The sequence below is a fragment of the Ptychodera flava genome, chromosome 8, assembly GCF_041260155.1.
Source record: "Ptychodera flava strain L36383 chromosome 8, AS_Pfla_20210202, whole genome shotgun sequence".
NCBI lineage: Eukaryota > Metazoa > Hemichordata > Enteropneusta > Ptychoderidae > Ptychodera > Ptychodera flava.
This window is the reverse complement of record NC_091935.1, coordinates 1,804,999-1,821,397: the sequence shown is the minus strand read 5'-3', so window position 1 is coordinate 1,821,397 and position 16,399 is coordinate 1,804,999. Positions and strand designations below refer to the sequence as shown.

General features: G+C 36.2%; 1 protein-coding gene across 2 annotated transcripts in view; it reads right to left on the bottom strand.

Annotated features, from left to right (window-relative positions):
• LOC139138163 (DNA repair endonuclease XPF-like) overlaps positions 1–16,399 on the bottom strand; it is a 53,237-nt gene that overhangs the window by 17,202 nt on the left and 19,636 nt on the right. For both annotated transcript variants that reach the window (XM_070706411.1, XM_070706410.1), the window contains 3 exons: positions 6,863–6,985; positions 6,601–6,687; positions 272–445 (listed from right to left, as the gene is read on the bottom strand). In XM_070706411.1, the coding sequence (XP_070562512.1) occupies positions 272–445; positions 6,601–6,687; positions 6,863–6,985 (384 nt within the window). The remainder of the gene's footprint in view (positions 1–271; positions 446–6,600; positions 6,688–6,862; positions 6,986–16,399) is intronic.

The window sequence follows — 16,399 nt, the reverse complement described above, 5'->3', positions numbered from 1 at the left end:
CAGGTACATGTAAACGCAAGCCCTTACATGTGGCTTGAATGCATATTGCTAATGATACTTTATGATATCGATTGTAAAAACCTACTTAACTTTCTACAATCATAGCAACACAACAATGCATTTACTGTTTGTTACGGTGGGTTGGTACACTGCTTTGAACCAGTTCGGTTGGAGGAGCTTGACCTTTGACCCCAGGGTTACATCAAAACGACCACCACACAGAGGGGTCAAAGAGTGACCTATGAGGGTCAGCATGAGTCAGCAAACTCACCTGGAGGGCAAATGATTTCCGCGGATCAAATTCAATCAGTAAGACTGGTTTGGCGTAGTATCTGCACATGGAAGTACACTGGTTGTAAAGTCGTCCACTGTTCAACGAGCCAATCAGGTCACTTACGCTTTTTCTTTCAACGCACATATCGGGCGTTAAGATGTAGTCACCTACCTGCGAAATTTATAAAAAGATAATTTGCATTTTCATGATGATAATCGTGATGTTTTTCAGAAGACATTTAGAATAATCAGAAAATTTTTGTCTTGTCAACAAATTCCATTAGTTCAACCACAATTGAACATCATAGACCAAAGTCTGTTTTGAATAACTACAAGTTTTTAACAGCTATCAAAATAATATAGAGTGACATATTGAAGTCAAGATGACTGGCATAGTGCCAGATGAGTGCATTTCCTGCCCTAGTGTTCTAAGAACCACCTGAAATAATACAAAAATTGACCTTTTAAATGATCCAGTTTGCTACTAAACCATGATACACACACACATTACTAACATGATTTGCCTTTCCCACAGAGCAACAACCAGATCTGTACCAAGCACACAATCTTCAGATGAATAATTTGTTAAGGACTAGTGTTAGTGAAAAAGCAAACTTTGAAATATGAGGGCACCATTTCTACAAAACTTGTTTATTCTCCTGTAAAAACACATTCTGGTTAATGCCAGAGTGCAGTGGGATATGCACCATTGAAAATGAATGAGCGTACAACCTGACCTACAAGTCAACCCTTTAAAGTGATTTATATCAGCGTCTATGGCAACAACACGCAAGACCAGCTGACAACATAATATTTGAGAATATACAATCAAGAAAATGTAACGCACAAAGTGAGTCATTAAGCTGACAACTCTTATGCCCTTCATAAAAAAAACTGTCATTGAGATATTTCTGATCATGAAAATTTCTTTGTCAAAACAGGAATTTATATTTGAGGTACAGCATCAAGCAAAAGACATTCTTCAGATTGGCGATATTTTGAAGGGAACATCTTTGTGGTATTGGCAGTGATAGACTGGAGGCAGGTCGACTGAATACTCAGCTATGACTGACAAGGGCTTTAAACTAGAATGCCCTTCGGAAACAGATATTCAGACTCAACATTTTTCAGTACTTCCCTGGTCTACTGCTTGTGGGGGGCTCATTTTAAAGCTCTTGGAGTGAGAAATATTTTCACCATCATAGTTTTTTGAAAATTTAAAACTTTTATTTTATCCCGAAGAGTTAACACAAGAATGATGGCCATTTTCAAATTCCAATGCTGGGTAATTAATTTCTCTAGTACCTTACTTTGCATAGTGATCCTTAATTTTGTTCTTAAATTGGTAAGAAAATAGTTGAAGTTTCACTAAGGAAAGTTTAAGCAAAAGTTTAAGTGTTTCCCTTTCAATGCCCATACTTCCTAAACTCTTTGACAGATAATATCACAAAGCCTGTATTACATTGAAATGCAATTTCTTTTTTAAGCGTACAGTCACCCAGTTGTTTATTTTGACGATTGGTGCAGATCTTTTCCAACTCAACTTTGACATTGATGAATGTTTTAATCTTTTTTTTATCATGAACTGCTGTGCAAAGTCTAGCTATAAGTCCTAATTGAAGTATTCTTTCTTTTTATTTCAGTTGTATTGCAAATCACAAAGATATTCACAGCTGGCATCAGTGGCAATTTCAGATAAACGAAGTTCTATTTATCACATTTCTGTTATGGTTGCCACGGTAATTTCAATTTCTGTTTTTATTGAGCAATTTAATAAAGTGTTCATTATCGATGTCCCTGTCACAAAGACAATTTCTCCAAAAACACAACATCAGTTGTATTAATATACTCTCATTTCATTTTTCTAATTTGCTCAACTTTCTGCTTTTATTGATTTTGAAGAGCTTAAAATAACATAATCTGTCAACACATTACCTTGGCTAATCACATACCACACGTACTGGGTTCATACTCAGGTCATACTAATGAATTTTTATCATCTGATATCAATATATCAAAGTTTCTCTGTTTATTTGATCTTCAAGTATATGACTGTCATTTCTTTGTATAAGAGTCAGCTGATAAAGGTCTTACAGTATTGGAATGTGAAAGTTGAACACTTTTTATGATACTGATTCACTCAAGAAAATTGATAATATTGTCAATCATGCATCATTAAGAAATAAGCAGTGCTACCATGCACATTTTTAGACTATGGAAGCTAAAGTACCTGAAATTGACTACCCCACCAATGACCCAAGTTTAATTAGTCTAAAACATTCTGAAGGTCATGTATTGTTTTTAAAGTCATTCTCCTCTATGATCTTGAGTTTACTTAGTTCAGTTTAGAGCTTTCTAGAAGGTCATGTTTACTGCAAGTGAAGATAAGTTTAGAATAATAATTAGCATATCAATAGAAATTCTAGACTGCTCTTACATATTCTGGATATAATCATTTTAGTATAATTACAAGACAGTATAGATTTTCAGTGAGATTGTTAGGGATCATCAGTGTGGTTATTTTGGGACAATCATACTCAGGCTGGACTTGCTTTGTAAACTGCACGACTCAGATTTACCCCAAGCCTGCAAACCAAAGGACTGCCTCACTCGTCACTCACATCACTCACTTGTCTAAACTCAACTGTCAGGAGACTAATTTGGGAGTTTATCCCAGCTGAGATGTAAACTTTTAAAGTTTGTACTTTATCACTAGACTAAGTTATTAGTATTAATAAATTTATTATAAAGAAAACAGCTGGCTTCACTACCGTTTTTTCTGTCTTAACAATAAATATGAAAGATTCAAATTGATAGCCCTTTACTAATAGGGAACACAAAAATGTAATAAAATTTCAATTTTAATTGAGGTAGGACATTCAGGGTTTCACATGAGCTGACACCACTGTGGACTAGAAAAAAAAAGCAAGATTTTAAGAGCCAATAAATTTTTCCCTAAATAAAATATTTACTTTCAGGAGCCGTTAATAAAATTCTTTGTTTGCCATCCTCGAATGTTCCTCAAACATGCCTTCCCACCACGTACAAAAAAACAAATACAAAAATGAAACACAATATAAATACATATTCTAATTTTCAAATGTATTTCTTGAACAGGGTAAGAAAATAAGTATTTTTAGTTTGTAATACCATTAACGTTATGTTTGTTTTTCTTCATTTGTGTGAAAACTTGAACACCCCTAGATGACAAACAATGAATTTTATTACAATCACCTTTATAATAACGAAACACTTGTGTTAAAAGAGTTGCCACAAGTAGCTGACTTAGTGTGTTTGCATTCATCTGTGTATCAATAATTTAATCCTAATATTGAATGCCGTGTTTGTTTTACTTTGCTCATTATGAGAAATATACTTTTCCCCAATGTGATCGATCACTGTAATCTACGACATAATTGGTACAGGTGTCGTAAAGCTAGCAATCCTCAGCTGCTTGTTGCAATAATGATATAAGATGAACTTGGATTTTTTGGTATTTTCATGATTACTAGTAAGTGTTTAATTTTGCAAATGGAGTCTATTAAAACCAAATTTATAGTGCATTTATTTTGAGATCTTTCTGACGGTAGTAGCTGAGAAGAGTTCATTTGTATTTTCATTTACATAATATATATTTGTCATTAGGGCGACATTTTTTATTTTTGTGTTTCTCATCTCCCGACTGACCGTAAATTTCAGCTCCGACATGAAAATAAAAAAATCTTTTTTATTTGCGCCGCCTCTGAGGTGATCATCCTAGCAATAGCACCACCATCATCAAAATTGTGAGATTGCAGCGACTCAGACTGAAAGTACAGAGAGTACAGAACACTGAAGTGAAAGACAAGAAATTGCAGTGACTGAATGGACAGAACATTGAACTGAAACAAATAAAGATTGTTTCTTTTTGGTACTTATTTTTTTTTATTTTGACCGCCCGCCCTGCCCGAGTATTCCTCTGGAGATGAGAAACAAAAAAAATTAATGCATGCATGAATATTTAGATTTGAAATGGTCATGGCGGTTGGTCCAAACTATTAATAGCTGTAACATTCGAAATTTTCATTTTTTTAAAGACATTTTCTTGTTGTTCTCCCATGATGTACAAAATACCGTCAATGACGCTGTACCTTCTCTAATGTGTGGCCAGGTCAGGTAATTGGTTGTTGGCATGGAGTTGTTGGTAAATAGTTGATGATGTAGGGGCATGAGGTGGGATATGGACCCAAAGAACCCAAAAGATGATTAAATACATCAATCAAAAAAATTCTAAGCTACAGTATAAACTGCCTAAAGATAGTTCAATGTGGAAAAAAAAGTTAAATAATTCAGAAATAAGAATTAACAGTCCAAAATAGTAATGACGCACTTCCCTACTGACCTGAGTGCATGTGAAATACACAACCTGGCATCTGTAAATTCAATGTATACCAAGAGATCATTTTAAGTTACTTTTAACTGTTTTTAATGGATTTTCCAAAGAGTCCTGTAGAAATGATGAAAAACGCTTATCTGGTCTTGTGTTTGTAAAACCTCATGGCTGATAATTGTCATAGTATTGAAAAAAAATTGAAAGTGAAGAAATTACTGTTTTTAATAGGCATATTTTCCTTGAAATACATGACCATGTAAAGAATATATGCTAAAAGTGTTTAAGAGTAAATTTCTTTTCAAAAAATAATTTAATCTGTGACCAAAGGATTTTTATTCTTTGAGTTTACAAATTCAAACATTGCAATTTGTTCAATCATCTTGTGCAGTGCAAAATTTATAAAATGACTGAAAAATAAAAAAAATTGGCAGAATTACAGTCTTTGTGATGTAAAATTATGGGTTGACATCACGATAATTGTTAATCTGTTCAAAGTACTACTATACTATAATTTAAAAAAGAAAAGTTCATGCAGAAACGTTAACATATATTGTCCGCAATGTAGTGTTAATTTTGACTTTACATCAAAATATGCCTTTGCTGGATAACAATATATAGGGCGAAATATTAAAATCAGCCATGTTCAGCAAAGTCCACACAACAGCATTGATCCTTTTCTAATTTGATTTGCTTTGCTTATGTTATCCTTGTATGACAGTCAGTACAATATGGAACTTGAACACAACACAGTGAATAAGTATGCTGTAAATGAAATGGTGTGGCTGCATCCACATGCAGCAATAGGAGTGCCTTTGTCTCTCACCCCTCATTTCCAACCTGTCCATCCCTGAAAAAATAGTTTGGTCTTATATTTATAATGTTAATAATTTCTGTATTTGTTAAAATGTGCGCATCTCAAAAACTTTTGATCATAAACATTTTCATTGTTTTTTATAGCTGACCAGTCAGTTAACCTGTTTCTTTTGAATATTTGCGCATTTTTCCTCAGTATTTGACATTTTCAGAATACCTTCTTATTCAATTTGTCATTTTCTAAAAGTTAAAATGCTCCTTTGTGTGGTCAAGCTTTCCACAAGCATCAAATGTGGTACTTCATATAGGAAGGTCTGCCTCTAGAGGGCGGGCATCATGAACAGTGTTTGTTAGTTATTTCCTCCACATAAACTTCTGATTGTACTGTAAACATTGAACATGGCCGACGTCCGATTTTCCTGTCTAAAACTTTCACTCATTTTCGTTCATATGACTCTGAAACTCCAGGAAACGATTGGGAAGAAAGAGTTATCTTGAAATATTGAGGTACTCGCCGATATTTTGCAAAATTAAATGAGAAAAAATGCAAGGAAAATGCCGACAGGCTTACACAATGACCGTTTTCAGACTCAGAGGCATATGATCATCTGCAGATTATGCAACAGGCCCATATCACGTGAGGCCATGAGGGGATATCCACGCAACTCAGTACCAAACACTAGCGCACACAGAGTGAGCAAACACAAAGTGAGTACCCCTAACGTCAGCTCAGTAGTCTGTAATAGATTGTAGTCAACTAAGAACCTTGGAGAAAGGCTTAACACTGTGGCTATGCCGCTAAGTCCCTTTTGATTTTTGTCACAGCTCAAAATCGTTCTCCTGCACCTCAACCTGAACCATGAACACCCCCACCAGTTTATGATATGACCCATCACGATGGCATGACGTCAACGGATCTTGACAGACGGAAGTATTGACAGACGGAAGTAGTTGACACCAGCATACTGGTTTTTCAACTCTAATACCTTCTCTGTCTATAAATAGACACGAGAAGGTAAAAATAAAAAGGGTCACCCTTACTGTGACATCTCCTATTCAGCAACTCCACAAGTATGCAATCCTTTTGACTTCCACTTAGAATCTTTCATCTCTAATTTCAAAATTCAAAGATGACTTCTTACCTCAAGTGTAATAGGTTCAATGTCAATGCCTCGCTTGTGAATCAAAGACGGAAGCTCACTTCGAAATTCCCGCAGGTCAACAAGTATCTTGGACGAAAAAAAATATTGACAATATGAACAAAAGGCTACCACACCTCCATAATCCTCTTACAGACTAGAACGAAGGCGATCCAAGGGATTGCAAAAAGTGCCTTTAAGTTAGTATGCACCTCATCATTGAAAATTGATTGATTTGCATTTTGTACAATTGACATTAAGGTACCTTTTGCTTTATCTGCTGTGTTTCTTGTCCGCCAGCTCTTCTACTGCTTTCAGCATTTGTTATCAGACTGGATTCTGTAACAGTGTCTGCCCGGTCATCAATGTCTTCCGGTATTACTAATGTCTGTGGAGTAAGTCACATCAAATTTGCCAGTGTCAGACTTTCTGTTTTATAGTCTTTCTATCCCTGACTTGTAAGACAATGAATTGATTTCTGGTAAATTCATTGGGAAAACTTCTGGCATATGTCATGATCTCTTTGATGCAAGGAATAAGTAAATGGTTTTCAGGAAGAGAATAACATGGCAATCTGACGGATCATTTCATGAAATTGTTGGCTAGCACATTTACAATAAGTGACCAAATATCACTAATGTTTATTTGTTACTTGCATTTTAAGTAAACAAGTCATCGTTGATGACACAGTCCCCACTTGTTAATGGGTACATTGATTACATGTCCTCAGAGAGGATAGAGTCCTCTTCATTAATTAGGTTGTGATAAAAATACTTTGATAGAGATGGCGCTCAATGGCCAAGAATGAGTTCCATGGTGATGAAAACATAAAACCAATGTAGGCACCATCCTAAAGTTCATAAAATGAGTCAACTAGGAATTAATCAACAGGATGTTGCAAAACATTTTTGCATACAATCCTAACACTTAACAGATTATCACTGGTACCATATTTCATAAAGTTTGATGCAGTATTTACAAAACTATGAGATCAACATCTGTATCAAGTTTCATCAAATTTGACGTTGTATTAATTTGTGGCTATATCACTCTAATTAGGAAAGTTCATTACTTATGCAATAACAAATTAATTAAAATGACACTGATAAATGTCTCTTTCAATGTTAAAGCAATCTGAGCTTAACATCTGCACAAAGTTTCATGAATTTGATGTAGTATTTCTTGACATATTAGCCTACTTACGAAACTTCAATAATTGACATGTTACTGCTACATGACGTGAAACAAATTGACGAGCATATGTATGAAATAGGCCGATGTCCTTGTACCAACTTTGAATGATACTGGTGGAAATATGTCTGAGTTATGGCTCTGTACATTAGAAAACTGTAACAAAACCACCGCCATGCAGCGATATTTGATCTTACTGTTTAAAAAATCAACAATATATGTATGACATAAGTCAATGTACATGTACCAACTTTGGATAAGATCAGTTGAGACTTGCCAGAGTTATGGCTCTCGACATGAAACAACCATAACAAAATTGCTACCATGTGGCCATATTGGACCATCTCGTGAAACCAATCCACTTACATACATATAAATAAATCAATGTCCTTGTACCAACTTTGAATAAATTCGCTTGATGCATGTCTGAGTTATGGTTCCAGACATGAAAAAATCGGAAAAATGGCCACAAGGCGGCCATATTGGATTGTATCACAAAACAAATCAATGTGCATATGCATGACATAAGTCAATGTCCTTGTACAAAGTTTAAATAAAATTGGTGAATAAAATCAGTTGAGACGTGCTCAAGTTTTCGCTAAGGACATGAAAAAATTGTAATGAAATGGCTGCCATGCAGCAATATTGGATCATATCATGAAACAAATTGACCTACATATGTATGACATAGGTTAATGTCCTTGTACCAACTTTGAATAAAATATGCCTGAGTATTATGGTTCTGTACATGAAAAAAATCGTAACAAAATGGCCGCACGGCAGCCATATTGAATCGTATCACTTAACAAATTGACATTGTTACGTGCAGAGAAAACGAACAAAAGGGTGAACTCAGTAGTTAACGTTTAAACAAAAATTTATTACGAAAATAAAACTATTGCTAAGTCAGGGATAGAGTACAAGCTTTAAAAGTGTACAGACTACTTATCTCAGCTGGGACGGCAGAGCTCCAGTCTCAGAGTTGTAACAGTCAGTCGGATGAATGAACAGTCCTTTGCTTGCAGGCTTGAAACTGCACAAAGTCCACAGTATAAATCCAGCGTTGGCAGTGAAGGTCTTGAAAGTCTTGAGAATGACTACTGCTGGAGTTTAGTAACACACAAGAGACACGATCCCAAAAGTCTGACTGGAAGCTGTGCACGTCCCTTTTATAAAGGCATATAGAACAATCTAGAACTTTTATTGACATGCTAATTACTGTTCTAAAATTATCTCCCTTACACAACTAATCAACTTTCCAGAACATTCCAAACATGACTAATTGAATTCAAGGTTGTGAGGTCATCAAGGGCAGTGACCTTGAGAATGTTCTAGACTAATTGAACTCAGGTCATGATGAGTGTGGGGGAAATGACCTACATAACACACCCCCTCTTCAAAAAAGAAAATTTTCAATGAAAAATCTTTCTTTTACAAATGTAATCTTAAAAGTGTGAACAACAATAAGTTCTAAATACGAGAGAGACAGTCTGCAATTAAATTGTCTCTGCCTTTGATATGTCTAATGTCAAGATTAAACTCCTGTAACATTAAACTCCATCTTAGCAATCTCTGATTTTTGCCTTTAAATTTCTGCAGAAAAACAAGAGGGTTGTGATCAATATAAACCACTATTGGCTGATTTGAAGAAGTAACATAAACTTCAAAATGCTGTAAAGCTAATATCAAAGATAAACACTCTTTTTCAATTGTAGAGTAGTTTCTCTGGGATTTGTTAAATTTGTGTGAAAAGTAGCAAACAGGATGATCCATGACTATCTTCTTGCAATTTGTTGTTGGAAAACTTGAAATGGCACTGAATTTGGCATAAAGTATGCACGGCAAAGTCCGGTTATTTTTACTGAGTTCGATAAAGTCATTGTTCGGCAAATACTTGGCTTCCTCCTGGAGATATTCCGCTTTCGCAGGATTCAGTCCGTCTGGATGTTGTTCCACTGGATTACTGTCGCAGACATCTTCGTTGTGGTAGATGATGTTTGTCCTTGTTGGAACATCTTGAAACAGGTGTTTATATTCATGGAGCAGTTCTTTCACCTGTTGTTGTTGTTCTGGCTGGAGGTGTGCCAACTTTGTAGACTCCAGCTTCTCCAGGATTTCTGAGTTCTGAAGCTTGACCGAGCCCAGCTTTGAGTTTAGAGTATTTTCACTCAAGTCAGTTTCAGTATCACTATCTTCATAATGGCCAGAACTGACGGTACTGACAGGCTGAGTTATAGTAGGATTATCCCTATCCAAATATGGCTTAAGCATATTTATGTGACATAGCTGCTTTTGTTTACGCCTGTCAGGTGTTATTATGATGTAATTAAATCACTCAATTTCTTATCGATTAGATATGGCCCAAAGTAACGAGCATGGAGTGGTTTGCCAGGAATTGGAAGTAGAACAAGAACTTTTTGACCTGGTTCAAACTTCCGTTTGAGGTGGTTTTATCGTATTTGGTTTTCATTGACTGCTGAGATGACTCAAGATTTTCTCTGGCTAATTCACATGCTTTAGAGAGTTTTGTACGAAAATCTGACACATATTGCAAAATATTCAGACAATCATCATCGTCTGATAGGAATTTCTCTTTAACGAGCTTAAGTGGGCCACGGACTGTATGTCCAAATACAAGCTCAAATGGGCTAAAACGAAGAGACTCTTGAATTGACTCTCTAACAGCAAAGAGCAGAAAATGAATTCCTTCATCCCACTGCTTCTCTGTGTCAAAACAGTAGGTCCTAATCATGTTTTTCAAAGTTTGATGAAATCGCTCAAGAGCACCCTGACTTCTGGATGATAGGCGGATGACCTATACTGTTTAATGCCTAGCTGATCCATTACTTGTTGAAAAATACCAGACATAAAGTTGGAGCCTTGATCGGACTGGACACATTTAGGGAGGCCAAATAAAGTGAAAAATTTGACTAAAGCTTTCACTATAGTCTTTGTCTTTATATTTCTCAGTGGTATGGCTTCTGGGAACCGAGTTGATGTACACATAATTGTCAGCATGTACTCATTTCCTGATCTTGTTTTTGGTAGGGCCCAACACAGTCTATTAGTATCCTACTAAATGGTTCTTGAAATGCAGGAATTGGCTGTAAAGGGGCCTTTGGAATGGTCTGATTTGGCTTTCCTACCATTTGACATGTGTGACAGGTTTTACAGAAATGTGCTACATCCTGCCTGAGATTAGGCCAATAAAAGTGACTGAGAATTTTATGATAAGTTTTCCTGACTCCTAAGTGACCAGCCCAGGGCGTTTCATGGGCCAGGCGCAATATTTCAGCACGGTAGGGCTTTGGAACCACAATTTGATGTTTATAGCCCAATCGTCATCAACCAAAACATCTGGAGGTCTCCATTTACGCATGAGAATACCAGATTTTGTATAATAGGAAACAGAGCTATCTGAAGTTTTACCTTCATCATCTACCCTGTCAAACAAAGACAAAATATCTGGTCTTTGTGTTGTTCTGCAATGAGATTTGATCTAGAAAATGTCTGACTTTGGTCAGCAGAAGTTTTACTGGAAGTTTCAAATCCACGAGGGATAACGGAATGATCCGTGTCAAACACCTGACTGAGAAAGGTGTCATTTAAGTCAACATCTGTGACATTTTTGAGAGTATTTTGATTCTCGGAAGTTTTCTTTGACATGGCTCGAGTAATGGCACATGAGGGAAAGGCCGGGAATGTCTTCCTCTATTGGCTCTGGATTTGATCTAAACTAGGATTATCAGTCACAAGTGGATTAGTAATGACCTTGTCCCCAGCAAGGTCGTTCCAAGAAGAAGGTGAATCCCTTCAAAAGGCAAAAAAGGCTAATACCTAAAGCCACAGGTCCAGAAACAAAGTCCGAAGACAAATAGACATTATGGAGAGGAACAGGAATGTAGTCATTACAATCTACCCCCTTAATAAGAACTTTAGAACCTGAAAATGACTTTCAGAAAACGGCAGGGTATCTGCCAACAAAAGAGACTGGGAAGCCCCGGTATCTCTTAAAATTTTGACAGGGGTAGCGGAAGAGAAATCACTAGACAGTGATATAAAACCATTATGAATAAATGGCTCGAAAATACCCATAATGCTATCTTGAGAAGAATGACCTTGACCTCATTAATTGGGGATGAGAGGGGTTTAACCTCAGAAAATGTGTTGCACACATTATTAGACTCTAATTGAGTTGATGAAGAAATAAAGCCGGTTGGCTTAGATCCACTTTGACCACTTTGACCTTCACGTTTTCTTTTCAATTTGAAACACTCGACATTAAATGGCCGTCTTTCTTGCAATAATTACAAGAAAGTGTACCGAACTGTTTGTCAGAAGGAGATTGAGACTTGGGATCTGATGATGTGGGAGTGTTACTTGAACTCTGTGAACTGTTGTCATTGATTTTCTACTCTCCTTTGAAAAATTCTTGGATGAAAAGGAGGAGTTAAATTTACCTGCATTGTTTCTGTATGAAAAGGACTGGGATGGTTTGCTGAGAAATGAAGATTTGGGTCAATGAATAATCATCGGCCAACGTGCAGCAACCTCCAATGTATCTGCCTTTTGTTCATTGATAAACGTCTTGATGTCACTCCGAATGCACCTCTTAAATTCTTCAATCAAAACAAGCTGTCGTAATTTGTCATAATTCTGACTGACCTTTTCAGAAGAACACCAGCGATCAAACAGTTGTTCTTTTGTTCGAGCAAATTCAACATAAGTTTGATCCTTCACCTTCTCACAATCCCTAAATTTCTGACGGTAAGCTTCAGGCACCAACTCATAGCCCTTGAGAATTAATTCCTTCACAGAATCATAATCTGAAGCCTGCTCTACTGACAACTGAATGTAAATTTCTCTGGCTTTACCCACCAAAGCACTCTGCAAAAGCATAGACCAGGACTCCTTAGGCCAATTCAGACTCTGAGCAATTTTCTCAAAATGAAGGAAATATTTATCAACATCCTTTTCTTGGAAAGGGGGAACTAACCTGAAATGCTTAGTGATGTCAAACTTGTCTGAAGGGAAGAATTTTCCTGATTGTCCAAGCTCTAAACGTCTCATTTCTAACTGTAGTCGATGTTCTTCCAATTCTCTCTCCTTTTCTCTCTGTCTTTTTCCATTTGTAATTCTTTGTCTTTCATTTGTAATTCTTTGTCTTTCATTTGTAATTTTTCCTGCCTTCCCTTTCTTCCATTTGCAATTTTTCCTTTTCTAATTCCAATTTCTTAAGCTCCAAATCTGCCTGTATTTCTAATTCTAATTTTTGAGTTCGAAGGAAGACTCAGGCTCATAATCTTTTAAGGCAGACTCCTCAAAATGGCCAGAATTAACTAAATGTTTTGCAATCTTGAACTGAATTTCTCGCTTGCGCATAGATCTTTTGACATCTACTTTAAGGAAATTGCCAGTGCAATGAGGTTGTCCTTTTGAGGGAATCAAATGCGTCCTGATCAAGGTCATCCATAAATTCGTCTGGCTTGAATTCCGCCATGATTGAATTTCGCTGAGTTCACAGTATATAGTAGTTTTGAAAAGGCTGTCAAATGTTGTCAAACGGCTCAAAATATTCGTCTCCCGGACGAGCCCCCAATTTGTTACGTGCAGAGAAAACGAACAAAAGGGTGAACTCAGTAGTTAACGTTTAAACAAAATTTATTACGAAAATAAAACTTATTGCTAAGTCAGGGATAGAGTACAAGCTTTAAAAGTGTACAGACTACTTATCTCAGCTGGACGGCAGAGCTCCAGTCTCAGAGTTGTAACAGTCAGTCGGATGAATGAACAGTCCTTGGCTTGCAGGCTTGAAACTGCACAAAGTCCACAGTATAAATCCAGCGTTGGCAGTGAAGGTCTTGAAAAGTCTTGAGAATGACTACTGCTGGAGTTTAGTAACACACAAGAGACACGATCCCAAAAGTCTGACTGGAAGCTGTGCACGTCCCTTTTATAAAGGCATATAAGAACAATCTAGAACTTTTATTGACATGCAATTACTGTTCTAAAATTATCTCCCTTACACAACTAATCAACTTTCCAGAACATTCCAAACATGACTAATTGAATTCAAGGTTGTGAGGTCATCAAGGGCAGTGACCTTGAGAATGTTCTAGACTAATTGAACTCAGGTCATGATGAGTGTGGGGGAAATGACCTACATAACAACATGCATATGTATGACATTAGTCAATCTCCTTGTACCAACTTTGAATAAATTCGCTTAATACATGTGTGAGTATTATGGCTCTGTACATGAAAGCATCGTAATAAAATGGCTGCCTAGCGGCCATATTGGATCGTATCACAAAACAAATCGACATACATATGTATGACATAGGTCAATGTCCTTGTACCAACTTTGAATAAAATCGGTTGAAACATGTCTGAGTTATGGCTTTGTACATGAAAAAAATCGTAGCAAAATGGCCGCATGGCAGCCATATTGGATTGTTTCACAAAACAAAATGACGTGCATATCTATGACATTGGTCAATGTCCTTGTACCAACTTTGAATAAAATTGGTTGAAACATGTCTGAGTTGTAGCAAAATGGCCGCATGGCAGCCATATTGGATCGTTTCACAAAACAAATTGATGTGCATATCTACCGGTATGACACTGGTCAATGTCCTTGTACCAACTTTGAATAAAATCGGTTGAGATATGCTTGAGTTATGGCTCTGTACATGAAAAAATTGTAATATTGGATCGTATCACAAAACACATCAATGTGTATATTTATGACATTGGTCAATGTCCTTTTACCAACTTTGAATAAAATCAATTGAAACATGTCTGAGTTATGGCTCTGTACATGAAAAAATTGTAATAAAATGGCCGACTGGCGGCCATATTGGATCCTATCACAAAACAAATTGACATGCATATCTATGACATTGGTCAATGTCCTTGTACCAACTTTGAAACATAGGGCCAAAGTCCCTGAAGCTACTCTAGACATGGATACAAAATTAAGTATTTCCTGACTGTATGAAATTATCTCACTTAGGTCATCCTAGGGACTTGTAAACCAAATATTAAAGCTGTCAGACCAGCCGTTTTGAAAGAATAAGCAACTCAACAGTTGACAGAGCTCTGCTGTGTTATGTAGAGAATAACCTTTTGTGACACATGTATTGATGAAGAAGGTGGATATCTTTGATGAGTTCTGCTGAATAAGTTGAGACGGTACATACTCAGAGAAAGCACACTGAAGAGACAAATGTTTGAAACTTAAGAAGTTCAAGGTCATCAAAAGCATTGTAAGGAATCATGTAACACTTTCATTGCACTGTTTACACAGATTGCATAATTGCTATAAATAGCACATGAGGAATCTTACAGCCCAGCTTTACCATAAAAACCCTATCACTTTGACCACTCTTTTAATTGACCACTCTATTTTTTTCCTCAAAAAGTAATTTTATTTCTTACCAAGTCAACCATAAATGGAAATTAGAACTTTCTCTATCTCTATAATTGACTATTTTGAGCAATTTCTTTTAGATAACATACAGGGCAAAATACATGACAGTTCAGAATATGTCAAAGTTGGGATTCAGGAAAGTTGCCTTTACATGTTTTAATCCTCCAAGATCGTAAGCATTTCCAGGGCTCCCGCTACCCGATCGCCAATTAGCCAAATGCGAAAGAAAGTTAAAAATGGCTGCAAAAATTCCAGTTTGGCGAACATAGTGGCTAATGAATTTTTCCTGCCCAGGTGCCACCTTCAACAAAAAACCACAGCTAACAATAAAAAAGTTGTAAGATGTTGAAACAGTTTACTCTCCTTCCTACAAAGTTGCAATGTATTGAAACAGTTTACTCTCCTTTCTACAAAGTTACAAATTCCCTGGTACGTGGAGCAGACATTGTTGCTGTTGCTGCAGTACATGCTTTGTTTTGCCTCCGTGAGTCCCGTTCGTCCTTCAGTCTATCTAGAAGTTTTACTTACTTTGCTAGAATCAAAATTTGGCCTGCAACTACTCAGTTTGGTAGTAAAAACCGTAATTTAAAAGGGAAATTTCACAAACGGAGCAATAATACAAAGGAAAAGGAGAAAAACTGGTTTTCTGAAAGGTCAAGTCTAGGTCATCTCATCATGTGATGTCATGTATGAAGACCCCTTAAGTGTACAATTATGGTTCAAAAGAGCCACCTAGGGTTGTCCAATAGGTAAAAGGTAAATTTGGTGTCTTCCAATTTAAATGGCATTCAGCTTGACTGTCAGTTTTAAATTAAATTCATTAAGAGTCATTGCAAAGGGATATTGTCAACAGTAATTGCAGTAAGCATATCCATTGTCAAATCATCACATTTGTGAATTGCAATTTTGCATGTAAACATTAAAGCAACAATTCATTAAAATTGTTAATTCGGTCTATTTCAAACTGCTATAACTTATACAAGAAATTATGTGATTCTGAATTATTTCAATATTTTTGCAGATTCGACCAGTTTAATGATGTAGAAGTAAACACCACCAGACATTTCTTTATGATATCAAAATATCAAGTGAAAACATATCTGTTAAAATGTTATCATAATCATTAAAACAATGTATACTCTCAAACAGTGAGTAATTTAAATGAACATATATCATTGT